The 26,914-nt window shown below is 43.9% G+C and overlaps 1 protein-coding gene across 4 annotated transcripts; it reads left to right on the forward strand.

Moving 5' to 3' along the window:
• The first annotated feature begins 1,392 nt into the window (after nucleotides 1-1,392).
• On the forward strand, nucleotides 1,393-26,708 carry LOC122396937 (protein N-terminal asparagine amidohydrolase). Of its 4 annotated transcripts, XM_043395728.1 has the most exons (9): nucleotides 1,393-1,930; nucleotides 1,999-2,279; nucleotides 10,967-11,069; nucleotides 20,611-20,798; nucleotides 21,857-21,922; nucleotides 22,358-22,540; nucleotides 22,735-22,943; nucleotides 23,685-23,846; nucleotides 25,017-26,708. In XM_043395728.1, the coding sequence occupies exons 4-9, from the start codon at nucleotides 20,612-20,614 to the stop codon at nucleotides 25,140-25,142; spliced, it is 933 nt and encodes a 310-aa protein (XP_043251663.1). In that variant the 5' UTR covers nucleotides 1,393-1,930; nucleotides 1,999-2,279; nucleotides 10,967-11,069; nucleotide 20,611; the 3' UTR covers nucleotides 25,143-26,708. The 4 variants fall into 4 exon arrangements, with proteins under 4 accessions (XP_043251663.1, XP_043251664.1, XP_043251665.1 ...); XM_043395729.1 differs by having other exon boundaries at nucleotides 1,393-2,279; XM_043395730.1 differs by lacking the exons at nucleotides 1,393-1,930; nucleotides 1,999-2,279; nucleotides 10,967-11,069 and adding an exon at nucleotides 18,368-19,067.
• Nucleotides 26,709-26,914: the final 206 nt, after the last annotated feature.

The following is a 26,914-nucleotide window of genomic DNA, read 5'->3' on the forward strand; positions in this document are numbered from 1 at the left end:
ATAGGTACACGATGTCAAGTCGATCCTTGATGATTTTTTCCGAAAAAGATATAGGTGCCGTTAGTCGATATTATAGATCCCTCCACAAAGCTTTTACAGCCACGCCCCAAATTCGTAGTTCGCGATAACATTCGACGGTACGTATCTATAAATTATATATTTACAGTTTACGAGTTGCGCCTAAGAGTTGATTATTGACGCCTGTCTTTATCGTTGGCGCGCATCGACGACAACCACAAATCGTTTCCCCAATAAGTAATATTAGTTTTCACCACGATTTAATGCTCTACAGCACTGATATTTTTGTATTTATTAAAAGAAATAGTCGTAGGTTCATAACTTGAACCCATGGATCAGATTACAACAGTAAACAAATAAGTATTGAAGTACAGGTACCAGTCATGTAATACTAAATTGAGATTGCACAAAGTGCTACGCAGATTCGATAATGGATAACCAGAAATATCAAGATAAGTAATTGTTTAGTGACAAACAAGAAGATAGTATAGTTCACAAACAAACCCATTGCCACGTTGCTGGAATTCGAAGATTAAAATTAAAGGTAACAGTTTCTTAAGTCTAACCTAAGTTAAAAATAAATAAAAATAAAACAGTGATTATACGTCAAGTTCAATTCGATGTAAAATTTTCTTCTAAATTTTCGATTCTATTGCTTATTCTTTGTGCTACCGTTTCGTACAAATTGTCGGTTCACGCGTCACACAAAGTCAGTGATTTCAATGCTTCCAAAATAACAGCTCGTGTAGCAGAATTTAAATCGGACGAAGCGACATAGTACGTACATATGTTTTTTTATCTGTTACGTAAAGGATAAAAGATTATCGTTCCAATTTATACATGCACACGTACGTACGTGCTTATCGAAATAAAATTCGATATTTTATATATAACGAGCTATCACGTTTCGTGATATTATGTTTATTCGTGCTGATGTAATTGAATTAACATCACTGAACAATAAAAATATTGATGGTCAACCAATAAACTGGTTTGTTTGGAATCTTGTAATATCTATATCGATCGTAAATCGAAGCTTCTATAAATTCACTCTAGATGGTAGTAGCATAGTGATATTTCTTGTGAATTCGCGTACATAGATTGTACCATTTGTCTATTTATACTCGTCAAGTTATTCTCAAAAACTAGCAACAAATTCATCAAATGCGAAAAATACGACCGAAATTTAATGGAGGACATAATGTTTTTGCATCTTTTACAATATTTACTACGAGTCATAAATCGATGATTCAGATTTTTATGGATTCGTCTTGCTACGCAATACAGAAGTTTGACAACATCTTTCTATAGATTGTCATACTTTTAATTATCGTTGTTGCGAAAGTGCAGATATTAATGGAAATAATAGAAAATCTTTCTTTCGTAGGTGCCGTATCATTTTGTCGCATCCCCGTTTTGCATAAATAACGTTTCTGAAAAACTGTGTGGACGGTGGCCGTCTTACTTTGCATGTGACCGAGGCAATGAGTATCGTTTGCCTATATAGGCAACTTTTTTACATACCATTAGGTTTGAGGAACAGGAAAATTTCATGGATGTCCTATTATTTTGCCGTGGAGTGTATTTTTAGAAAAGAATGAACGATGATTTCGAAGCGTGACGCGGCGCCATGTTACCGCGAGTGCCGAACAGTTACGGAAGAAGCCGAAGTTGGATTCGACGAGGTCGAGTGCAGACGCGGCCAGCAGTGCGGACGGTACGGACAGTGCGAGCAAGTGTAACGAGGGAGCGTGGCCGTTGCGGTGTATCCGATCTTGCTGAATTTTTGCTCAGCTGTCACTCGGAGCGCCCTACTCTCTCCCTCTCGCTCTCTCGACTGTGAAAGCGTGGTTCGTGGTTCGCGGTTCGTGAGTGACGCACCTACCAGGATCACGTCTTCTCTATCCGTCTCGTACGTTTTTTCTTTTCTTCCCGTTCTTTCGCCCCGTCTGCTCCATGGTTTTTCTTTGTCTCTCTCAGATTCGTTTGCTCCGGTCGTACCGTACGCTCGATAATAGTCGTGTGTTCTCTTACGTGGACGACGACGTCGAAACGAGGACGTCGTCGACCGACGACGCTGTCTGCTGACGTTTTGTTGTCGATCGACCGCGTCGTGTGTGTGCCACCAGTTGCGTGTTGCATAACTACGATTTTACGACAGCCAGCTCCTCTCGTCCGTATTCAGGTTCAACACACGTCACCGCATCCTTTTGCCGGCAAAATTGGACTTGTCGATATCTGCGATTGACCGAACAACACCGGTGAGTTTCTGTCTTTTCTCGCGACTAACGGGCGACCGATGTCACGCGTATCGCGACGCTTCGATACATCGAACGATTGTCGAAAAATCTGTTCGCAAGGCGCGAACGTTTCGCCCGAGGAACGGATTCGATCGATCGTTTGCCGCTCGAACGTTGCGCGAATATTTGAACGAATCTCGGGTATCAGTTTCATAACAATGTTCGTTACGACTTGCGAATTCAAGGTCTTCGACAAAGATTCGTTTCCGCGATATTTTCGATACGTCGACGAAAAGGAATTCGCGAGCCGGAATGTCTGCATTCGTTATTTCTTTCTTTTTTTTCGCTCGATTTGGACTTTGGAAGAGCGTCGTGCGAGTGTGTGTCTCTGATAAACGGTTATGAATTTAAATTAGACGCGATTACGTAAAGTTACGTGGTTCGTTACTAATTTTGCTTACGCGAACCGCCGGATTCGATCGCGAATACGAAATTTGTTTACGGTTCCGTGTTTGCGCGCGATCCACGTGGATTACGCAAATTTCTAGCTTACTTTGTATCGGTATAACCGCGGGAATTCAACTGATTACGAAATGTTACTCGCACGCGAATAGTTTAGAAATTTGGGGAAGCGTCGAAACCGCCGTGCTCTCGATTTTCATTGCGTTTTATTCCACGGTCGTACAAAAGTATGCAAAACCGGTGACACGCGACTAACGCCAAGGAAAATGCTGTACACACACGTGCGTAGAAAAGGAGCAAAGTCGCGTCGTTGTACGTACATACAACTTGCACAATTTACGGACGACGACGCGTACGATCCAATCCGGAGTACGTAAAGGGTACCGTCGCGTCGCGTTGCGTCCCCACCCGTCGACTATCGTGACTGTAACGCTACTTGAATATGCTACGTGTGTTCCTCCATCGACACGAAATTATTCATCGACTGCTCTTTCTCTGTTCCTCTGTACCGCGCTTTACTTTTTTCTCATTGACCGTTTATTCGTGGCTTTTCAATATAAATTGATAACAAATTATATTTATTAGTCCTGCAACTTTAACATCTCCCACATTTGAGTCAAGAGTATGAGCTAGTAACAACATGCTAAATTAAGTTGAGGCATTTCCAGGCAGGTAGGACAATTTTTCTAGCTGTTTCATACTGTTGTATCTCCTATGGAGGTTCACCTAATGATTATAAAAAACTTCGATTTCTTTTTAGCCGATCCAATACAAACTGGAGATATCTTTCCCCCCGTAGATGTGCAGCCTTTCTTGTTAAATATCATCGAATTTATTACGTGGACATACTGGACAAATGGTAAATAAATTTGCCAAAACGCTTGTATCTCACCTCCCATTAAGCGGGGGAAGAAGTTTTTGCATACAAACGGGAAACACTATACGAGGGCAGAAATAAATTTGTTCGTCGAGCGTGCAGCAACGCGTCTGCAAAGTTCGTCTCGGTTCGGCCTTTGTTCGAAATCGATGTTGCCATTTAAGAAAGAAAAAAGAAGAAAAAAGAAACAACGATTAAATAAATCGTATGTACCGCGACGGACTCGGTAATGCTACTATGCACCATCGACGCGTTCGCAATAAATCTCGGTGGCAAGAATGTACGTACGCAGTCAGGTACCACGGCTTACGGCGCAAACTTAACGGACCTGGCTCCTTTTAGTACGCCTGGCTATCCTTCTCTCTCGCTCGAGGGGCGATAACTCGTGTTAATTTGACAGTTAATTAACGCTCATCGAATCGATTCTATGCTCGACGACGCACTTCCGTAATTGGCCCTTTTTTTTACTCGACAACCTACCGGGCGCGTCCGTTTACTTTGCTAATTGTCGATCATCCCGCGGTCGCGATCGGTTCTTCATTGTCATTTCTCGCACGTAGGACTCGCTATGTAGGACAAAATGATGACACTAGTGAAAGGACGTCTGCATATTTTTAAGACGTTACTTATGTTTCGTACACCTTGTGTACATTCCACGTATCTTTACAACTGTGATCATAGATCTAGCTACCGTTGTCCAAATAAAACGATACCATATTTTGTAACAAATGTTTTATACTAGTTAAGACATCACCAATGCCTTTTTAATAGAATAGAATATTTGAAGGGACGCTGAGCTTCCTCGTTCGCGCTTGCGAAACGCGTGCGTTGCGCTTAACTTATAAAACCACGACGGTTACATCGTGTACGGCAACTAATAAGAATGCCGTTGATTAATTCCACGTCGATTTCTATTTTTATCCTTCCTGACGTATAAATAAAAGCCGCGGATTCCGCTAGCGAGCGGCTCTTGAACCGGCGGGTGTGCGTTCAAGACTTGAACTTCGAGTACGCCCTCTTCTTTTTTCTCTCTTATTTTTCTCTCTCTATCTTTGCGTCACGATCGCATTAATGACTTTGATTTCTTTGTACCTCGTTGTCCGTAATTTACGCGCGCGTTAAAAGGCTGCGTTTCTTCAGACACAGCTTTCGTCGCATCCGTGGAGGAGAGATTCGCTTTTTCCCCGTCGATCGGATCGCTTTAATTGGTTACTGGCTTTTGTGTTAAACGCAACGGTTGCTTCCTCTAGCCAGCGTTAACAAACGATAGCCATCGGTCGGAGGATTAGCGCCGCTCCTCCGTTAATTAAGCTTGTATCGTAGAATCTCGGCATGATCGGAATTAACGGGCGAATTCATGCTAGGCGAGAAACTCTCTCGGAGTGGGATGCGCTCGGTGTCGTGGTCCTCGCGCGTAGAAAAGAACGAGGGGGTGTTTTGTATCCCTTATACTGATAATTTGCAATATACTTCTGCTCGCGAATCAAATTTTAGACGATACAGTTCTTTGTGTTTCAAGGACTTAGATCGTCCTTTCTTTTATAGATTAATTAATCAACATAACATGTATTGAATAAATTCAATAGAAAATTAAATTTTTTAAAAATTGATTTCAGGCTAGAATGCCCCCGTTGAACCATCGTCGGTGTTCGAAGAGCGGAGTTTCCGGGATGTCCGTCGGTTGAGAGTCGCTGTTCGCATGAGTTTCATTAATCTGACCGCGCCTGGAGCCTCGTCTTGTATCTTGCCTACGTGTGCACGGTATCGCGCGTTTTGTTGTACCACGTGTACGTGCATTTAGATACACGCGCGCACACAACTCACACGAGTACGTCGCGCGTCTTACACGCAACCACCGACCCCGTCGTTCGCGTGTATTTGCACGCGAGGATCCTTTACTCGCTCGCACGTTTTATTTTTCTTCGTTTCTCCCCCCTCTCCAGACTTCTTCCCTTTGGCTTTTCTTTTTTGCCCTACGCCTCTCCTTTTTTCATCGTTTTCTCTCTCTCTCTTGCGCCGCATCGCCAAGTTTCTCGCATTCACGGTTTGTCTCGGATCCCCGTACACTTTTAATCCGTTCAGTATTTCAAGCCCGTTGACTATTTTATGCGCGCGACCAAAGCACGAACGGTTACGAGCGGCATCCGATCGTTCGTTTCGCATCGAAACGTTAATCCCGCAGGAACGTTATTAAATATCGGGTTGGTGGAATTTGAATCGCAACGCGTACGCAGCCAGCCCCGTCGCGTATACGAATACGGATACCACCGTAACCGTAACTATGTACATATATACTTTCACGTGGCCGCGGACTTTAATCGGAAGGTACTTAAGCCAAGCCGTACTACGGAATTATAACCGATAGCTAGTACAAATTCCCATGCTCGCGAGCCACACGGACTGCGAGTTTCTCACGCGTTCGATCTCCGTCTTCTTCCGACGTTTCCTGCAACCAGTCGAACAAAAGTCATCGATTAGAAAACCTCTCCGTAGTCCGAACTAGCCTTCTTTTCTCGCTACTCGATCATTCGTCACGAAACTTAACTAATATTCAAACTCCGTAAGGTTCGATCTTGAAACTTTCGATCGTCAGAGCCGCCATATTGGTTTCTCGCGCGTTGGAGTGACGTTTGTACTTAGCAGTGCTTTACGAGCCATCGTGGAGAGGTACACGGTTACAATTAAGGTTCGCAGAGTTTCGCAAGAGTCTTCGTTTCCACGGAAATTGTCGAGAAATGCAGTTAGAAATTCTACTCGCGTTGGATCGCAAATCGTTTCGCGAGTGTTATCGTTATAGTTGATCGGCGGTCGAAGTTGCTGAACCGCAAGTAATAGTTGCATCTCCGGTACGGAAACAACTAAATCTCGAGGGTTGTATAGGATGTAGGTATTTAGGGCAGAATTACCAAAATAGTTTCGCGTAATATTTTAGCTCGAAGTCGTAAATCTGGCGTTGAACAACGATCGATTTCCGCAACGGAGATGATTTTGCCTCGCTCCGATTTTGCTTTGTCGCTGGCCCCGATTCGTAGATCGGAGACGGGCGCGATGAAAAAACGAGATAAAAAATCTGGATCCGATCGCGGGATCTCGAATCGTTCCGAAGGGTTCCTTAACGAATGGAGCGAGGCAAAACGAAGGAGGAGTAGGAGGAGGAGCAGGACGAGGATGTGTATGTATATGCTTCTCTCGGCGCTTCGAACTCTCTTAAGTCACGGATTTAACTGAGTTAAGACGCTCTTAAGGCTAGTAGAGGGTGTTAACCTTTTGCTCTCCCGCTAGCTCACCTGCGATAGCTACTTGCCAGCCAACGATACGCCATCATTTTCCGTAACGTTTCAATTTTATACACGAGCAAGCTTCCTCTTTGCACCACTGGAATTCGGTTCCTGGATCGATCTGTTGCTTTTCTCTCGTCCAGCCCTCGTATTAAATGTATTTAATATCAATTGTATTATTCGAAGGTTCCGTACGAAGTTGACCCACCTTTCTCGTTTCATAATTTCCTTCCCACTTCATCCCTTAAATGTTCGATGGCATTTAGGTCAGGCCTTCGTGGCAACGTGTGTGGGACGTTATATAGTGTTCATTCTTTGACAATTTTTACCGAACGTTTCGAGCCATTGTCCCGCTGAGAGTAATAATTTTCTGGTAGAAACTCTCGATAGTGGAAAGTCTGAGAATTTTTAAGCACGAACGATCGTCAATTTAGAAAATCAGCTATGAATTTCTCCGACTTTTGTACGCAGTCGGTGAAAATTTTATTTTCTACCGATACGCTGGCGGTGATGCTTTAACGGTCCATTAAACGTCGGGATAACTATTATTTATTAACCACGCCGGAGGTCATTGGAAGCCTGAATTGCAATGTTTAAGCATGCTAGGCGTACGCTCGAACGTACGGTTATTGCGGAAAATATCGCCGCAACGGCGTGACATTTAATGGTTCATACGAACGTTGAGGTATTTCTATTTTCAATTTACAGACTTTTCTTTCAGCTGTCGCTAGAAATTATATTCCACTTAATAACGTGCTGCGTATGTTTCTATAGATTCCCTCCCACTCTGGGATCGAGACGTTGATTTAAAAAGCATTTTGATCGCTTGTATCAAGGAAATAGCACGATCTTGTTTCCGTAAGATTCGCGTGCATTCCGTTAACGCATTAACGTCCACGTAGGTAAATGCACTCGACCGTTTTACGGATCTCTCTGTTTATATACGTACTGCGATGCGTTATACACGCACACCTAATCGGATAATGCATCTTTCGCGTACACGTATCGATGCAGCATCCCTTCCCCGTTTCTAGAGGCCTCCATATAGCATGACTCAACAAACTTGGATAAAAACTCGCGGAAAAACAATTGCTACACTTTCTAACGCAATTCATGATAAACAAATCGACGATAAAATCATTAAAACTCGATATACATATAATATACATCCCGCATGAGGTTAACATATTATTTGCATGTTTTTTACATATTTGGGCACGATTTGGAATCCGGTACTGTAATTATATCCCGGTGCCTAAAAATAACGGAGACATCGAAGGTGTTCGGTGTTATTGGGCCACTCTGTATAGCCACAGGCGTGTGTGCGGCGTGTTGGGTGATGGTGGCGAGGTGTGTGGAGGCCTGGCAACTGGACTCCCCTTGGGGCCCACATAAATCAGAAACTCAGGTTCAAGCGTAGCCCGAAGCGCGATGCCAGAAATTTAGATGCACTCGGTGTTCCCGAAATAGTTTCCTCTCGATGTGGTTTATGGAGTCGAGATTTCGGACGAAGTTGCCGGAACGTTATCCCTTTTTCGATCTTCGGACATGATTTTCAGTTCTACGAGTATCTGGTCCCGTTACTCTGATTAGGAAATTAATTTCAAATCGATTGGAAATCATTTGGATCGGTCATCTCATTCTGGTTCAAATTTAAACCCTATAAAAGTGTAATTCAAAGTATACCAAACAAACTTACCACTGTTATTAATTTCAAATCGTTACTAACAACCATGTAAAATTAAATCGCGTATAAAATCAAATTAATTAATGCAGCAAGCAAAAAAAACTATTACACGTCTTGTAAAGCGGTACTGCAGTGGAATAACATACGCAACACGTTTTTGCCTATAACTGTACGCGTTGTAACGCTGAAATTTAATTTACGATCCAATAAAATAAAAGATGGCCGCTCGAGCGTATCGGAAGACGAGCGCTCTATGGGGCGTTCAGCGATTCGCTCTAGTCTGCGCAACGATCTGTGCAAATGGATGCAAAAACTAGCTGGATATCGCGCAAGATCGAAAGACCGTGGCGTATCCAGTTCGACCGGTCGCGATATATTTCGTAAACAGCGATACTCGCGACGCGATAACGATTGTAAAAATCTCGATCGTCGAGACGCGCTGATTCGAATCCAAATTCGAATCGAGCACGCTCTACTTGCCCGATTCGACGGCGGGAGGGGGGGGGTGAAGGAACGTTTTACGCGCGGACGACTCGCGTGGACGCGTTACGCTCGTTTTTCTTTCTTTTTTTTGCTCCCCTACCGCTCTTCGCCACGGACTTTCGATTTCGAAGGCAGCGAAGTTGCACACGCGCTCGCGAAAGTGGCGGAGCGAAAGAAAAGAGAAAAGTGGGGAGGTGGGGCGAGCGAGAGAAAAAGTAAAGTAAAAGAATGAGAGAGGAAGAAAGGAGACCCGGAAGGGCAGCTCATCTTCCGCGAATCGACCGGGCCACTGACTCGTCTCCTGTTGCATAACGATTCCATCTCGTTCGAATGCATCCCCGAGAGTCGCGACTTGAGAGCCACTGGACCGTGTACCGGTTGTTCCACTCGTGGAATGCGGACTAGCTCGTCGTGTACGTGTACGTTCGTGTACGTACGTGCGCCTGTGTGTGTGTCCCGCGTCCGCGTCGCCATCCTATTCGTATTCCTTCTTACCTATACACGCGCCATCCTGCTTATTGCACACGTATGCGAACTGTTGATACCTCCGGCAGGCTACGCGAATTCGCGATTATTGCTATTGTCGCTCGTATTGGGCCCTGCGTTTTTAGACAGTCTCTCTATCCTGCAATTCATTGGATTCATTAAAATACTGTTTTCAGACTCTATGAAAGCCTGGATGGCCTCTTTTCCCTCTTCAAGAAGGCGTCTAGATGTTCGAAGATATCTGTAAGAGACAAACCCTGGTGGAATGATGCAGTATTTTATAGCTTAGATCCTCAAACTTGAGAATTGTATTGGATTGTACGAGATCTTGCATTGTTTACGAATGGTGGACGCTCTAGTTTCAAGCTACTAAACAAGAACAATCAACTGTAACCCATTTTTCCGTGGATGAAAACGTGTGGGGTTAATATTTGACCGTTTCTAGCGTGCAAGAACAGCGTTTTGAAGCGACCGAAGTTCGCGATGGAACGAATGGCGATAATGAAACAACTCCGATCGCGTCGAATATGGGCGAAGGGGTAGGAAAAAATGCATGATCGTCGCGTCGACGGACGAACGCGCGAGTACGTTTATAAACAATCGAAGGAAGTCGTAGCGCATAAATATGTAGAGAGTCCGGACGGTTGCAGGCTTTGCAGGGCCACTGTATGCAAATCCAGTTTACCGGTTGTGTAGTTACTTTACATGAGAGCACACGGTATATTTGTTTTTTTCGAAGTCGTCGCGCGGAAGGTGGAAGGAAGAATTCAGAAGGAACCGGGGATATAGCCAGGTGCGGTTTCTACGGCGTGGACAGGGTATAAAGCGACGAATTTAACGTCTACGGGATATCCGGTCGCGGAATCGAAGCTCGTTGAATTTTCAAGCTTCCTTCCTCGACGCCTTTCGATATCATCAAACTTTAAACGAACGTTCTATAATGTTTCTGGCGAAATTGATCGCTATATGAATTTTTTGTATATCCACTGTATGCACGAAACAAATATGGCGATCTGTTTCGATGCATCTATCTGTTGCTTCGCTCGTCTTCGAACTCCCCCGACGCGGACAAGCTTGCAATTTACCGTTAGCTATCCCGCACGTTCAAGGCGAGAGAATTTTTCTATGAAAGTGGCAGATGAAACGATACAGAAACAAGCTGGAACTTCAGAGACGTTTAACGCGATTGGTAGTTTATCGTATCCGTTTGGAAATCGTTCTTCTGCAGGTGTGTGCGGCAGCTGCGCATATTTCGCGAATATTACCACACAAACAGCCAAATTTCGGCTTAGAGCATTTTAACGAACGCTCGAGATAGCCAGATTTCGACGAAAAGAAACAGCTGACCGAGTGCATTTGAACGTTACGCGATAAAGATCTTCCGCGGATCGATTCTGTCGTTCGTTCTAACGATCCGTGCATTTTATCGTTGCAGAAGGTTCACGACAGAAGGCAAAGCCAGACTCGAGAGGAGGAATTCATCGAAAATGGCGGCGGGAACGTGTCAATTGGCCTAAAGAGAAATTCAGAGACGCAAGGTGAGTCGCACCGTCGTCGATTAATACGTACAGAAGAGTTTTACGCGGGAAACTTTTTCCGTCGCGCGGGCGCATGCGCCGTGATTAAGACGCGTAACCGCGAATTCCGACTTGGCACGTATCTACGAACTTTGCTCATCCTTCGCGACTACGAGATCTCTGGATCGAAGAGTCGATCGTGCTCGTAAAGCATCGAGAATTATAATTATTTTGTACATAAAGTCTGATAAAATTACTTTGATATGGATCCTGTTCACCGATTTGGAGACAAACGCATAAACTCGTCTTTCTCGGAACACACGCGACGCACACTCGTAAAATAGAGACATCGTATCGGTGCGTCCGAGCTTGCATACTCGGAGTCTCGGTTGTCCGAAGGATTTCGTGGCTCGTAAGTTTCGAACGGCTAGCATCGGTAAGCCCTTCGCGATATGGACGGGCACCGTTTATCAGACTGCAGTAACTTATGCGTCACCCGTTATCTGACCGCGCTTATTATGCGCGTTATCGTCTCCCTCCCGCTTCGACGAGGGAAAAGCCATAAATTTAATAGCCCGGGCACCGGTCCCAACCTCGGCCCTGCGAAGGAGGCTGTTCTCTTTGAGCATGAAAACCCAAATCGATCTTCCAGAGAGATTCGGTTCGTCGCTTCTTAAACGATTTCCATCCCCCTCTTTCACTCGCTGGCACTTCTCCGTTGGCTTCTTGTCGTTACTCCTTACCTATTCTGACACCCATAGATCACCAAAATCCGGTCTGAATTGAAATATGGCGCAGTGACAATGATTTCGTTACTCCGCAGGTACTTTGGAACAGCGTCATTTCTTCTCATGTTTACTAAAATTCTTAATATTATTTAGATTACTTAATGTTTACTTATCATTTTCTGTAGGTTGAAGAGGCACTTAACGACCTGCACGTGATTCTATACAGACGGTGGTTAAAAAGAGAGAAGACACGATAGAAGAATTTTCCGATCCGGTCGGTGATGCGTTAAGATTCGATGATCGACGATGCACGCATACGTAATTCCTCCCAGTGTTCGTTTCTTCGGACTAATCTTATCTAATAGTACGATTCGACCGCTTATCTATCGAAGATCCTTGCCGTTACAAGGGAAAAAGCCGAGCGTGGAGTTTCTCGGCGCGCGTCACGTTTTCGTTGGTTGGAAAAAACAGACGGAACGTCCTTTGCTCGCTTTCCACCGATAACCTTTTCGATAAATTCTCGCTATCTCGGATTACATACGTTTAACGAGAATTTAAACCCGTCGGGGATGCGTCGTCGGAACAACAAACTCGTGTATGCTCGGTGTCGAAAGAATCCTCAGATCCAAAATCTGTGATTATCAAATTCTTAAAATAATTTGTACTATCATCGATAATGGAACTAGATATTCTGGCCCTCGGTTATGCTTATTTATTGCAATTGCATTTCATCCCTTTCGATGGACAGTTTACATCGAAGGACTGTAGCTTTAGCGTTCATATTTTTCTATAGGACACCTAATCCTCTTCTCCGTCGCGGTTTCTGCACCACGGTTATGGCAGAAGGTCGATGAATGAACCAAAAGAGACAGGGGCCTATTGAAGATTCCCGAACACGCGTGCTGACGGGGAAAAAGAACCTGGTCGAACGAATAAAGGCATTATTGTCGATTGTTCTTTCATATTATGACGCTCGGACAGTGTTATTCGGCGTTTCCGGTAATCTGGTGCCGCGAGCACTGTGCTTCCGTTATTCGCGGATCCTTGTCGATCCCCCTCCACTCTCGACTCGAAAAAGCAGCGCCCTAATCGGAGATTAACCCAAGCAGAAACGATAGAAATAAAGGGCAAGCTTTTCTAAAAAGCAACGATTCAACGTCGATTCAATTCAGTCAACGATAAAGCGTCTAGGCGAGTGACGTCGACCTCTTTCTCGACGCATCGTTATCGAAACGATTCGATTCCTCGATTTCTCCTTTTGCTTCCTCCTTATTCCGCGTAAACAATCCTCCGCTGGTAATAATAATTTATCATTTTCCTCGTGACAAGCGCGATCAAACCGACGGCGTGAAATTTTCCACTCGCGTCTCGCGCCTTCGCATTCGTATTCGTATTCGTGTTCGTGTTCGTGTTCGCGTTCGCTGGACTTAAATACACGCTCCCGCAGATAGGTAATTACCACACCGACTATTCTTTCTTATCGTTCACGTGACTTTTGTTGCAGACTCTCTCGAGTCAACGTTTCGCGTGATTTTTTCCCTCCGTAATAACGCACGAATCTTAACGCACTCCACTACCGATCGAGAAGGTTCTCCTCGTTGTAAATTAAAATATAAGCAGTATTAGACATTAGGTATTTAGCCTCCATTTTAATTTTTCTTACAAATTAAACTTTATAAATTATTTCAATAGAAAAACCACTATTACAGTGCGTTAAAAATTAGTTGGACGAAACTGGTGGAAGGTGTAAAAAGCCTAGCGTCAATGGAGGTAGATTTCAAGCATAAATCAAGCGGTGTTCAGCGTTAAATGCCGTTGGAAGCCAGAGTTTACGCGTGCGGCAATCAAGAGCGATGTACAGATCGTTATCTCGGTCTTCGAGGACCGATTAGCCAACGGAGATCCGTATCCAACGACTGCGGAGATAACGGTGATTAGGCGTTTAATTAAGTCGGTTAATTAATCATTAAACGCGCGTACAAATCTCGACGCGTCGAGCGTAGCGTAATCGTATTATGGTTACACTTCGAACACTTGCAAATAGAAGAGTTGCAAGGTGTTTGGAAAAGGAATCTAAAACAGTAGAGACGGCATTTTTATACAGCTTTAACGAGTGTTTGAATCTACGTTTGCTTTCTTGTTTGATGGAAAATATTTATTTACGACAATAAAATAAGTATCCACATCGTTTTGTAGCTGTTCTTTACGGTGTGGATGAACATTGTCGAGGTTGAGTCGTGCTGGAGCTGCACAGGCGGCAAAATGAACGCAAAGGAAAATATTAGAAAGAAAATTTCGTTCCGTTGGCGTCGGTGCGGTAAAGGTTGGCCGGCCATCGAGATTCTCGGTAGAATCACCGCCATTAGAATACCGTGGGGGCCGCGAAGAAGAGGGTGATTCGAGGAAAGGCACCCGTTAATGGCTACGGCCCTTTTGCACGCTTAAATAAATAACTGCGCCGCCGCATCTCGGCTGTGTAATTACGCGGCCATATATACGCATACGTGTTACGTACGTGTACGAGTAACGCGGCGTGGTTTGCGTGCATTCTGCGAGTAATCGGTACAGAAAGAAAGGAAAAGGGCGGAGGAGTGGATAAGAGGCCTACGGTATGCCGTTTCTAAATTATAGCCTCAAAAAGACCAAGGATCGCGGATAAGAAAGGCTTCGATCGAGAGAGCCTGTCAGTCGTGCTCGATCTCGCGTCTCTCGGTCAGATCTCCGCCTCTTTTTTACTTTTCCGGTAGTTATAAAGTACGGTCGAAGGGAGTGATCCCTCCTGAACAGAACTCTGAATACGATTCAATGATCTTCGCTTGTCGTTTGGAAGCACCTCCACGGTTCTCGTCGTACCTTCTCTAGGTATGAATGCAAAGTCTAAATTCGCGTTTAGGCGATTCCGGTGTCCATCGAACGTTAGAAAAAATGTCACGGGGAAGGAATTCCCCGGGCAGGATCGTAACGGGCAGGCGAACTGACGGACACGGAGTTCCGAGTCCCGGGCAGCGTGCACATAGCCTCTTAGAAAGGCCGATAATTAAGGTAATGGCTACTTTTCAAGTGGATTTCCGTGTGGCTCGATCCCCGTAGCCAGCCGAGAGCCAGCCTCTCTGCCGATTATGGTCACGAAGGGCCTCGACGTTTTGCTCGTTTCTGGTCTGGCCCTTCCCTCGCATCGTCTCGTCCTCTCCTTCTGTTTCGATTCAGCCTCCGCATCTCCCCTTGTCCTCCAAACGATAATTGTATATAGCTCAACTCGATTCTCGATCGCTATCACGATAATTCCGACGGCAGAAGAGTCGCGAGCACGCGTCCTTTCTTTCTCGATATGGATCCCTCGTCCACGACGACCGATCGAGACGGCTCCGAGCTTCCAACCGTCGAATCGAATTGTTCGAATCAAAATTCCGCGTCGGGATCGCGTCCGTTATCGGAGAAAATATGGCGCTCGGCGTGATTTCCGAAGTCGTGTGCCGGAATCGTCTTGACCGAACGGTATCTCTCGATTTCAGCACCCGTGAATCGTCGTTATCGTTGCTCCAGATACTCGTACGATGATATTTATGTACGAAGCTATCTCGACGCTTGCCTTTTTCAATTCTCTATCCTCGTAGCGTCGATCCACGAGCATTATCTTCGCCGGCGCGAAGTGAAACGCGAACGTAAGTCGGATGGAAACGTCAAGAAGTTTCCTCGCGATAATATTCTTCTCGGTTTCATTAACGATCTCCCAAGCACTTCTTCCTACGCAAATCTGCTTCACGATTTGACATCATTCGTTAAACTTACCAGTCCGTAGTTCGAACGTCATTCGTCAAACGATCTTCTTCTTTCAATGGGAAGTTGCCTATATCGAAGCAATACTATAATTCAATTAATATCAAACAAGTCAGACGAATATATCTGCTTTAATTCCTCAGAGCATGTTTCTGTGGAAATTGGTCAATTATTAACGTCGCTGTAATTCGATCGCATTGGTCTTCGCGTATGACGTCTTTGGGTTGGCCTTTAAACTGCGAAGGAAACGAACAAGGGAATAGGAAGAGGAGGATGAAAGGGTGTAGGAGGACGACGAAGAAAATGTGCCGCGACCGCCAATCTGGCACAATGGATTTTGAAGAGTGTAATTTTCGTTGGTAACAATGGCTATACGGACCGTGCCGTATAATCTTACCGTCGGCGTGGTTCTAATTTTCCGCGCGTCATGGGAATTCCTGGCGAAGTCCTCGCGAGCGAGTCCTTTCCAGCCAAGGATCGACCGAGCTTCGGTAGTATCGCGACACTTTCCTCCCAGGATTCCTTTACTTGTGCAATCTGTAACATTTGAGCTAGTCTTTTCATATACAGGGTGTTTGGCCACCGCAGGGAAAAATTATAATGGGAGATTCTAGAAAATAGGACGAAAATCAAGAATACCAATTCGATGATGGAGGCTTCGTTAAAAAATTATTAACGTTTAAAGTTTCGCCCGTACTGAATTTTTTTCTCGAAAATGCTCAGGCTTTCGGGGGTATGTTTGTTGACCAAATATGATTGTAATTGACCCCCGCAATCAAAAATAATTTTTTTAGTATGATTTGAAATTTTTTAATTTCGTCTAAAAATTTCAGCACCTACTCGAATTTTTTTCTTGAAAGTGCGTAGAATTTCGGGGGTATGTCTATTCACCAAAAATGATTGTAATTGACGCCCACAACTGAAAATAATTTTTCCGTGAATGATTTGAAAATTTGAAATTTTTTTAATTTAATTTCTTAATAACTTTTTAACGAAGCCTCGGTCAAGAAATTGATATTCTTGATTTTCGATTTATTTTGGCCCCTAGAATCTCCCATTAAAATTTTTCCCAGGGGTGACCAAACACCCTGTATACACTATAAACCTGTTATGATAAGGCTTTAATCGTACTAAAATATCTGGAACGTGATTTTATTATACTCAACTGCTTCCAAACCTTAGAACAGTAATGTATTTATATCTTAGTCTCAAATATACTCCCGAAAGATTGTTGGTGGTCTCTCGAAATCACCGAGTCGTGATTATAAATCGATGTTCCGATATGAAATACATAATAAAAAAAAGCGATAGGTTGCAGCACGATTCGTTTGAACGTGGTTAGAAACGAAACAGATTTTCCCTCTCGATAGAAAGGATCTCCCGGTCGTCTTCTACGCGTATCGAAGCGTATGCACGCACCGATCAAGATAAAGGTCGTTAAAATATGGTTTACGTAATCGCGCGTAGCCTGAACGTTTCTCTATTCCGATGTTATCGCTGGCTCATGCTCATTCTCCTTTCTTTTTCCGTTTAATCCTATGCAAGATTTTTGACTCGCGATAACTCGACGCGATCGTAGCGTTCGTGGGAATATAGTGACGGCGCCGTGCTCGACGATACCTAAACGCGGGACGGAAACGTCCCTTTTCATCGGTACCGTGGTGAATGTTTCAATTTTCGCGTTTAAAACACACGATCGACCGTATTTAGAGCGCTGTTTTTTTATATAATCAACAGTTTCGAAGTCGTTCGACGAGATCAATTTACATTACGCACCGTGTATAAATAATTGGAACGTAGACAGCCAGTTAATTAGCTATTAGAGCAATTACGACGGTAGAAAGTTTTTTGTTGCGTCTCGATCGTGTGGATAGCGAATCTGTCGAGGAATTAAATTAAAAAAGACAGTTCTTACGATTCTACGGGCACGTAGTGGAATTAGCGCGGAATTGTAATTAGTATCTCGAGTAATTTGATCAGAGTAATTTAGAGTCGGTATACTTATTAGGATTTGTAGTAAAGTCTCTTCGAATAATTATCATGGTCGCATCGTTCGATATAAATTTTCTGTTGCCGTAGTTGCTTCAATCGTCGATTAATTACACAGTTACGTTCCAATTATTTCTAGATTTAACCGGCGGCGCATCGAGAGTAAAATTGAATCTTTTTAAACGGCGTGTATCGAGGTCGTTTCGCAGCAATTTTCCTACTCAATAATTTTCCGAGGTTACCGAAAATTTTCATTAGTTTTCACAGGAAACTATACATTATCTTTCACATGGAGCAGTTAGATAAAGTACGTAGAATGTTTCGTACTGGATAGAAGATTTTCGTAAGGGATCGATGTTGCTTGGCCGTGTATCGGTACCAGCGACTCGATCGGCGTTCAAACTTGTCGTCCTATTACGGTATAAGTAATCGATCGGAGAGCCACGATTATAAAAGAATAATATACAGTGTATTGGGCACCGAATGGTTCGGTAAACGATCGAAACAGCGGCGGTCCGAGCAAAAAGGAGGAATTATATACCGCAGGGGAGATTTCGATTTCAAAGCCCCCGTCGAGAGAACGTTCGAAGCGAAGCAAACATGTTATTTTCTCGTTCGTGGTGGTGGTGGCGGCGTCGGTGGTGGTGGTGACGGCGGCGGTGGCTCGATATCTGATCGGTACCACCCGCTTCGATTGGTCCCGGTTGGATTTTAACCCATCCCACTGCCGGAGCGTGGATCGCGTCGATCGACCAATCGGCATTTTGACCGATAACAGAAGCCATAATTAGCGCGATTTGTTAATGAGTCGGGCAACCACGGTAACGTTTGAATGAAACGCCGTTGTGAATGCTTTAGTCGTAGCCGCGGCCGATGACGGATCAAGCGACGTTTCTTCGCTTCGACGTCCTCGATCGGATCGCGATTTCTCGATTTCTTTGACTACGTCCGGGCTCGCGCGTTAACGAGCCGGTGTTATACATTGTGCAACGGATCGTTACGTCGCCGATCGTGCTCGTGGTTCTCGGAAAAAGTTAACTGGCACCGAGCTTTCGGGAACTTTTCGACGAGCCGCGAACTATGAACGAATCGAACTCTCGCGCGAGAATCGGCCGCCGCCATGCTAGTTTCGGTAGCTCCTATAAAAATATGCACACCGAGGAGCAAAACTGTACGTTGACATGGAATTTTAAATAACATTCTAGTCGGGATAGAACTTAAAACTTTCGACTTTTGCCACGCGTCGATGAAAAACGATGGAGAAGCATTGTGCTCCGCCATATTTATTTTTAAATCTATCCAGGCATTTTATTTTGCATTCGGATCTTGGGCTCGATCGAGCTGTTCTAAAACTTTAATCGCGCTCTTGCGATTGCCTTTGTCGCGAATTAACGAACGTCGGAACAAATCGTGCCTGTGTTGAAACGCGTAACGAACTAACGACCGGCGAGGCGCCATCTTGGACGTGCTTACATTCGAGTGTCTACGTTTTTCGTCGAGAAGATTGCAGCTTTCGTCGTGCCAGGTGAGCCGTGCAAATGGAAACGTTCGGAACAGGAAATTACACGCGACGCCATTCCACTTTTACAAGTTCTACAGCCTCGAAACGCAGGGTAATCTCGTTCCAAGTACCGAGCCTCGTGAAACAAATTGAACATATGTATATCTCGCGTTTTCTCGTCCGCGGAACGCAGACGCGTCTGGTTACGAGTCGAAAGATCTATTTTAAATCCCGCGACCAGCCACGTCGCGGGAACAGTGGACGGAATCTTCGCGGAAACCTGGCGCGCGCCGATATCTTCGAAAGCCACGAGTCCGTTACCACGAGTAATTGGTTTCGCGCAAGCTCGAACGATTTTGTTTTATCTACGCGCGAGGATAAAAGAAAAATAAACGGGAGCACGATAAACCATAATCGATCTTTCGTCTTTTTCTCCGTTCCCCCTTCGTTTCTCTTTTTTTTTTACACGATACGGTTTTACTACAGAGTCGAACTTAATATCGCGAGAGAAACGAAACGGAATTAATTATTTCAACAGTTTAGAAAGAAAGTTCACTCGTCGGGGAAAGATGAAGACGACGACGGAGTGAAATTGTTTCGGGACGCGATCGGTGGGTTCCGATCCAGTTTCTTTTCTCGATTTGTCGGGGTAATCTCGTTAAACAAACGAAAGGTTAAACGCGGAACGTCGTTCGAGGCAAATGACCTTAACCTTTGGGGTAAGTCGGAGTAGAGGCTAGCTGCCCGTCCGACCGACTGGCACGGTTGTCCCGAGGTTTTATTGTTAACGCGATTAACGCAACGCGACCGGCCGAGTCCGAGTGCCAACAATGCCTGTCGCTGATCTTCGATCTCTCGATCCTGTAACCGGCTTTGTCATAACGCCTCATAGATCGTGCGTCCAGATTAACGGCGATTCGAATATTCGATCGCAAAATCGCGCGGGGCCTTCGATCATTTCAAAATCTCGAAGCCTCTACTTTCTCCATCCTGGATCTTCAAACGCTCTCATACTTGGACAGAGTTTAATCAATGCTTCTCTCGATTCCTCCTAGAGTGAGTTCAATGGGAAAATCCTCCTCTTAAATCAGTTACGAGAAGAATGGGGCCGAATAAACAGCCACTATGTGAAATCAAATACACATCTAGATTTCAAGCTTTTCAACAACCACATACAGATATCTCATTAAACCCGTTGAAATCCTTTGTCGAAAACGTTTAGTCGGACCCCCGATTTAAATATTTCCGCCTCGTTTGCTCGGATCTTCCTCCAGCGTTCGCCATACGACGATCGTTGACGATCGGAGGAAGGTCTGGGCGTTCCATATTTTTGCGTTTCGCGAATCTAGCAAAGTATCGTGGCCCGTTACACGCCGTGCTGGCGTAATATCGTGCTTTTATCGCGGCTCCGCGAAGGCTTTAATCGGCTTATCGCATCATTACTTTCCACCATCCACGATACGAACGTCTTATTATTGCGGACGGGACGAATCGAATGTATCGCGTGAATTTCGAATCAGCGCAACGAATCGAGACGTTTTTGTTTGTTTGTTCCCGGGTGACGCAGGATGGTGCTGGTGGTGAACGGGGTCCTGCAGGAGGACATCCCGACGGACAGCAGATCCTTGTACGCGGCTCATCCGATCTATCGTGAGACCGCGGCGCAACTTCACTCGATGCCGGCGAAATTGGTCGGACCGATGGGTCTTCTTTACGTCCAGCAACGAGAAATGGCCGCCACCTTGCCTCACGACAGTAAGTTCACGCACGTACCTACGTCTTCCGTGCGTTTATTTTTCACTAACAAATATATATTGTATATATACACGTAACAGAAACGTCGTTGCACGATAAAAAGGGGGAAAGAGCGCGTGTATGTGTACGTCCGAACAAGCGCGGCGTTGACGCAACGCGTTCTTACATCTTCGTCCATTACTGCAAGAAATATCGAACGGCATTAACATCTACTTATGTATATATCGACATTGACGCAATATGTTGCTAACCGATTTCCAGCTAGTTCTGGGAATCGAAATGCAACGTCTTGCACCGTCGCTCGGTGGGGCGAGGAAAATGTACAACTGGAATTATACGTTTACGTCATATTTTTTTTTATTTTAAAACTGTAATCAAACGATTCTAATATTTTACAATTGGTCTACTTCTACATCTGCTTAAAAATTTACTTGTAACTCGGGCGTTGTCGAATCGTGTTATTTAATCAATGTCTCGAACGAGTCTCCGTCGTTTTACTGTTAAAGATATTTTTCAAATAATTAGACGTTAGTCAACTACTCGCTCGAGGTCGACTAACTTTTTATCTTATTTTTATTTGTAAACTAATGCGAGATAATCGAACCAGGAAACAGAAATATGCCTTAAGCAATGTATATTCAAGTGCTGCCTTCGACTATATTTATATGTACAATGAGAGCACACAAGAACTTTAGATAAAAAACTCTATCTGTAAAAAATAAAAAATAAAAAAAATAGTTAATCGTTGGAATCGTAGGCGATAAATAATCAGTTACGACATGCATTATTCATATATTTGTTTTAAAATAAGCTTCCTAACTAACTTTCAACAAATCTCGCTCGGGCTTCAAGGAGATATTCCGATGTTAATAGATTTTTTTCTAGGTGAATGGGTAAAGGAGATACCGAAGGACAACCTCTTCTTTTTAAACGGAATTACCAGCTTTTTTAATGGCAGAATTCTGAGTGTAGAAGTATTAAAAATGGCCCTGTGTCGGGGATTTGAATTTGTCTCGTTTAGAAATCTTGTATCGATTTTCCGTTCTTCTATTTTTCAGAAAACGTGAGCATTATCGGCTCGGACGACATGACGACCTGCATAATCATCGTCGTGAAGCATTCCGGTGAGCATTCCAGTAGAATAAGGACTCGCGATGGCGTTTTCGCTTCGGTTTTTAAACGTCGATTCACTTTTGGTTTCTCGTACACGCAATCATCGATCCATTTACATTAGAAATACATATAATATTTTCCACGCGTAGCTTCCGACGATACACAGGATATTTTATTAAACACGCGTGACAAAAGTATGAAATGTCAAGGATACGATAACAGTCTCATTCTAAAGCTCATTGATATTTACGTTGTCCATTGATACAAGCTATTCAAAGTCTACTGTTTTGATACGGTTCGATACGATCGCAAGTTACGTATTTGAGTAGTAATTTACGTTCAGTTTCATTCTGAGGCAGTAAAAGCACGATGAGCGATTACGATTAAGTTGTTTTGTTGTTCGACATCGACGACATCGGCGATGGTGTTTGTGTGTGCGTACGCAGGTTCCGGGGCTGCTGCATTTGCCCACCTGGACGGAGCTGGAACGGAAGAGGCTGCAGCGGCGATGGTTCAAAGGGTAACCGAGCTCGCCCTCGGATATCCAGAGGGTCGTTTGGAACTGCAACTAGTCGGTGGTTATTCCGATCCGAGGAACTACTCCGAGGAACTGTTCTGCAATATTCTTTGTAAGTTCTCGATACGATTCGTCAACCACAGTGTTTAAAACCCTTGTTCGACCGCATAGAAGCCATCCGTTGAGTCCATATGCCAGGTTGGTCTATAGTTTCACGCAGTCGAACCCGTGATTTTGAAACACTGTGCAATGCAAGAAATGAGGAACCGCGACAGAACGGATATTTGTTTTTTGTTTCCTTCGCAGCCGCCTTTCACAAGCAACCGGTAGAGATCGATCTGACCCTTTGTTGCGTGGGCGAGTTGAACACCACCGTGAGAGGTGGCATTCATTGGCCGGTGATCTACGGTATCGGCCTGAACGTGAAGACAGGCGAAATTTTCCCGGCAACCTTCCCCGACAAAGGTCCCGATCAGGCGCTAAGATCAGCGAGACACTTGACCGGCGGCCAACAGGTGTGCATTCCTTTTAATTATGCAAACGGAATCGAAACTGGATGTCTTCTGATTATCCTTGTTACGCGTTAAGTCTTCGAGGGTGAATTCCACTCCTTGAAATCAGATATCTGCGCATGTAAAGAGAACAAGCGTTACTTGGTTTCTTTCTAATACTGTAACACGCTATTTTATATTTTTAATCCTTTGCACACCTATGTCGAGTGTGACTCGACATCAATTTTTATCTCAGGAGCTCCTTTGTCGAGTCCCACTCGACATTTTTTCCAAACCAAAGAGATATCATACACCTGAAAACTAAAAAATACAACAATAATGTAAATAAAACAGATATTTAATTGAATTTGTTTGTTCCTCTATTTGTTTAAATTTGCCATACTTTTTAGCGAACGTAAATTTTAAATAAAACACTTAAAAGCGTTGGAAGCTGCTGGTAACAAAATTCAAATATAATTCGGAGTGCAAAGGGTTAAGAGGTACACGCAATTCTTTTCATGTAAGAATATTTAAAATTGTTTGAATAATAAGGGTGGATTCCACTCCTTTAAATCAGATTTCTGCACATGCAAAGAGAACAAGCGTTACTTGGTTCCTTTCTAATACTGTAACGCGCTATTTTATATTTTTAAGAGGTACACGCGATTCTTTTCATGTAAGAATATTTACAATTGTTTGAATAATTAAATTTATTCGCGACGTGGCTCGCGTTACAGGGCTAAACTTCTATCGTTCCGTGCACAGGTTCTGGATGTTTACGACTGCACCCTAGGACTGCTCAGAATCGGTCCGTTCAATTACGATCCTCTGCGAGGGGTCGATCTTTGGTTGGCCCAGTCCGATCAATTTATCCTGCAACACCTCTCGACTGCCCCGGAAGTGGAGCCTCCGCATTTCGTGTCGCAGGTAACGTACGCTTTTCGGGAGCTTTTAATCGTCCTAGTTCTTCGAGACGATAGTGTTTGAGGCTTTCGAACATGGGTCGTGTTCATTAGGAAACACAGAGTGGCGACACCTCTCGCACTCTCCAGCAGAGGGACAGCCCTCTCATCTATCCCTATATGTACACTCCTTGAAACGTTCTCCTTTCCTCTCTGCATGTAAACGAGGTTTTTGAAACTTTTGAAACACAATAACACATCCTCATAAACATTACAGATACTAACAAACATTTTAAGTGCAGGTTATGGGGCTCCAGCCCAGGGTACTGCGGATGAAACAGGAGAACGAGATAAAAAAAGTTCTTTCCTCCTACTATCTCGCTTCCTCGCTTCCCCTCGCACAGCATCCCGTAAAACAAGAAATTTGGTACTTTGTTAATAAACATTGTGTAAGAAACGATAAAACTATGATAATAATGAGTCGTGGTCGTGGTGCACCGAACGATGCAACACAGTGAATCGCTCTCAAAGAACTGCCTTTTTCGAAGGCTTTTCAAGGGTCTTTGGGGGTGGTTTACGATGGGGTTTGACACTCATTGCTGGGGTCCGTTCTCCTACGCGACGCCTTGCCTCTCGTCGTGCCCTTTGTTCATGGGGGAAGTGTCGAAATTTCCAACATTTGAATCGTGTTTATTCTAGATACAGATCCCACAACCTAACCCAGTGATGGACAATCGTGGGAATCTTGGACATGCGCACTGGAGCGCATGATCACGCCCGTATACACCTCACTAAAATGTAGGGTACCGTTGGATCCCAGTAAGGAACAAAATTTAAGGAAGTTACAGGGAAAGAGAGAAAAACAAAAAATTTCCTCTTAATCTACACGAGTATAGCTAGAGAAATACATAGGGGGTCGTCGATAAGTGAATTTTTGTGTGATTGGCGAGCATTTGAAGTAGAAAGTTCAATTTTGTACAAAACATGGGAATTCTCAACATGCATCTCTTTTTGTGCTAAAGATACATCGATGGCAGAAAGGTAACGCATGCGCAAAAAGAAAATTCTAGTGCGCATGTCCAAGATACCCACGGATTGTCCATCACTGATCCCACCATTAAAATTGCAATTTACAAACAGTTGTCTGCTTTTTGATCAATCAATCCGTTACATGTATTCGAATTCATTGTTTCAGATCCGGGCGACGCTGAAGTACATACAGGACAATCAATTTCCGGCCGTCACCGTCTTCCGAGATAACAGACCTCATTACTATCGTCGAGACGAGACCACTGGTGTCTGGCAGCCTATGAGATACTAATACACGACGTCGGCTGTACTTTCGCTCTCGTGGACTCGCACAAAGAGAAAAGACAAAAGCAGTTTGCGAAATTCCCCTGGTGATAGAAAATCCAAAAATAGAATCGCGAGCCGACGAAAGAATCACCGTAATAAAGCGGGGACGCACCACGATCCGTGCATGTGTCGCGTATTATCTTATCCAGCGTTTCTCGCGAAACGTCCTTTTCGGATTATATATTTATTATTCCCCGAAGCGTGGATACCATTATCGCCCCGAAACGATACACGCACGAGCCATTGTGCGCGGGGATTCTTCGTCGTGCTCTCGATCTGTTTCGGTGAGCAAAGGTATAATATTTCGTCGTGTTCCTCGCCGTTGTTGTTACATTTAACGATAAGAGGAACGACGATAAGATAGCAACGCCTTCGTCGATTCGCGGTCGTCCGAAAAAGAACGAGAAGAAGGTGGTTCGAACGATCGTCGTTAGGGTAATGATAACTTTGAAAGATCAATATGTACTAGGAATGGTAGTTTAAGGGTTAGCAATCGCCGGTTGTTGAGTTTCATTTACTTTATTAATTTTCTAACTCCACTTCCTTTTCGTCTCTGTTTCAAGATATTTTTATAACTACGTTCACGAGCTGCGATTCCAAGACTCTTGTCGTTAACACTAGATTTACGGAAGTCTGATTCCATATTTAAAATTGCAGAACGCGTAAATATTATATTATATTTGTTGAATTTGATCGATGCACTGGCATGAATACATATTCCAATTAAAAGAAAAATCGTATTGTAGGGTAAACGTCGACATGAAAGGTATCAATGAATATACGTGCGATCAATGCCCGTAAATCTAGTGTTAATAGCGGTCGCTCGTTCTCGAGCTAATAGCGCGTTCCTGTCGTTGAATACGGACTTTAACGCGTCCAATATCGTATCATTTTTATCGATGTACATATTGTGGTGGACATTTGGTTTCCGTGCGAGCTATATTTAAACGATTGCGAAATATTCGACCCGTTGTATGGAGAAGGATCTGAACATACGATGGAATCGATCGAGAAGATACTCGCCGCAGCTCGTTCGAAAGTATATATTTTATGTAAATCGTTATTGATCCTCGATGCGTTTCCGTCGAGATCAAGAATTTGTTCCGAACGATGATGCAAAGTCATCTGTAAAACTGCGATATTACGTGTCTTCTGTTTCTTTCTTCTTCTCCTAGTTGGATCAGGGAAGTTCGCAGCAAACGAACATTCCGTACTTGCCATAAAAGAAAGGAAAGTTAGAGAAATTAGGGAACGATGTAAATAATTTTTTAAAGGTTATACGCGCGACTCTTGCGGGGAAGAGAGAAAGCTTCTATTAAAAATAAAGGAAAAGAACCTGTTGTTGAACTCGTATCAGTTTCTCCTGTTATCTCGAGATGGTTAAAAATTAAACAAGACGAAACGCCACATATTTCCGTGTCTACGTGAAACGAAATTCGAGCTTTCTATTGTCTCCGTGCGACTCTGTTACGAAAACGCTTTAGTGGAAACAACTTTTAATCGAAATATAGAAAACGTTAAGGAAAAGAAATGAACGTGAAAATTCCGGTGTTTCTTGACCATAGAATACGACGGTCCATTTTCATGGTAAGGGAAGTGAAAAGAGTAACTATTTTCCATTCTTCTAGCGATATACGAAAATGGCTAAAAATTAATATCATCTATAACGAGAATTTCCTAGAGATCGAAGATGTATATATTGTTATTATTATAGGCGAGGCGAGACCTCTGAATGAG

This window comes from Colletes gigas, unplaced genomic scaffold (assembly GCF_013123115.1).
Source record: "Colletes gigas isolate AHSC1104 unplaced genomic scaffold, ASM1312311v1 Colletes_gigas_Sc00008, whole genome shotgun sequence".
Classification (NCBI taxonomy): domain Eukaryota; kingdom Metazoa; phylum Arthropoda; class Insecta; order Hymenoptera; family Colletidae; genus Colletes; species Colletes gigas.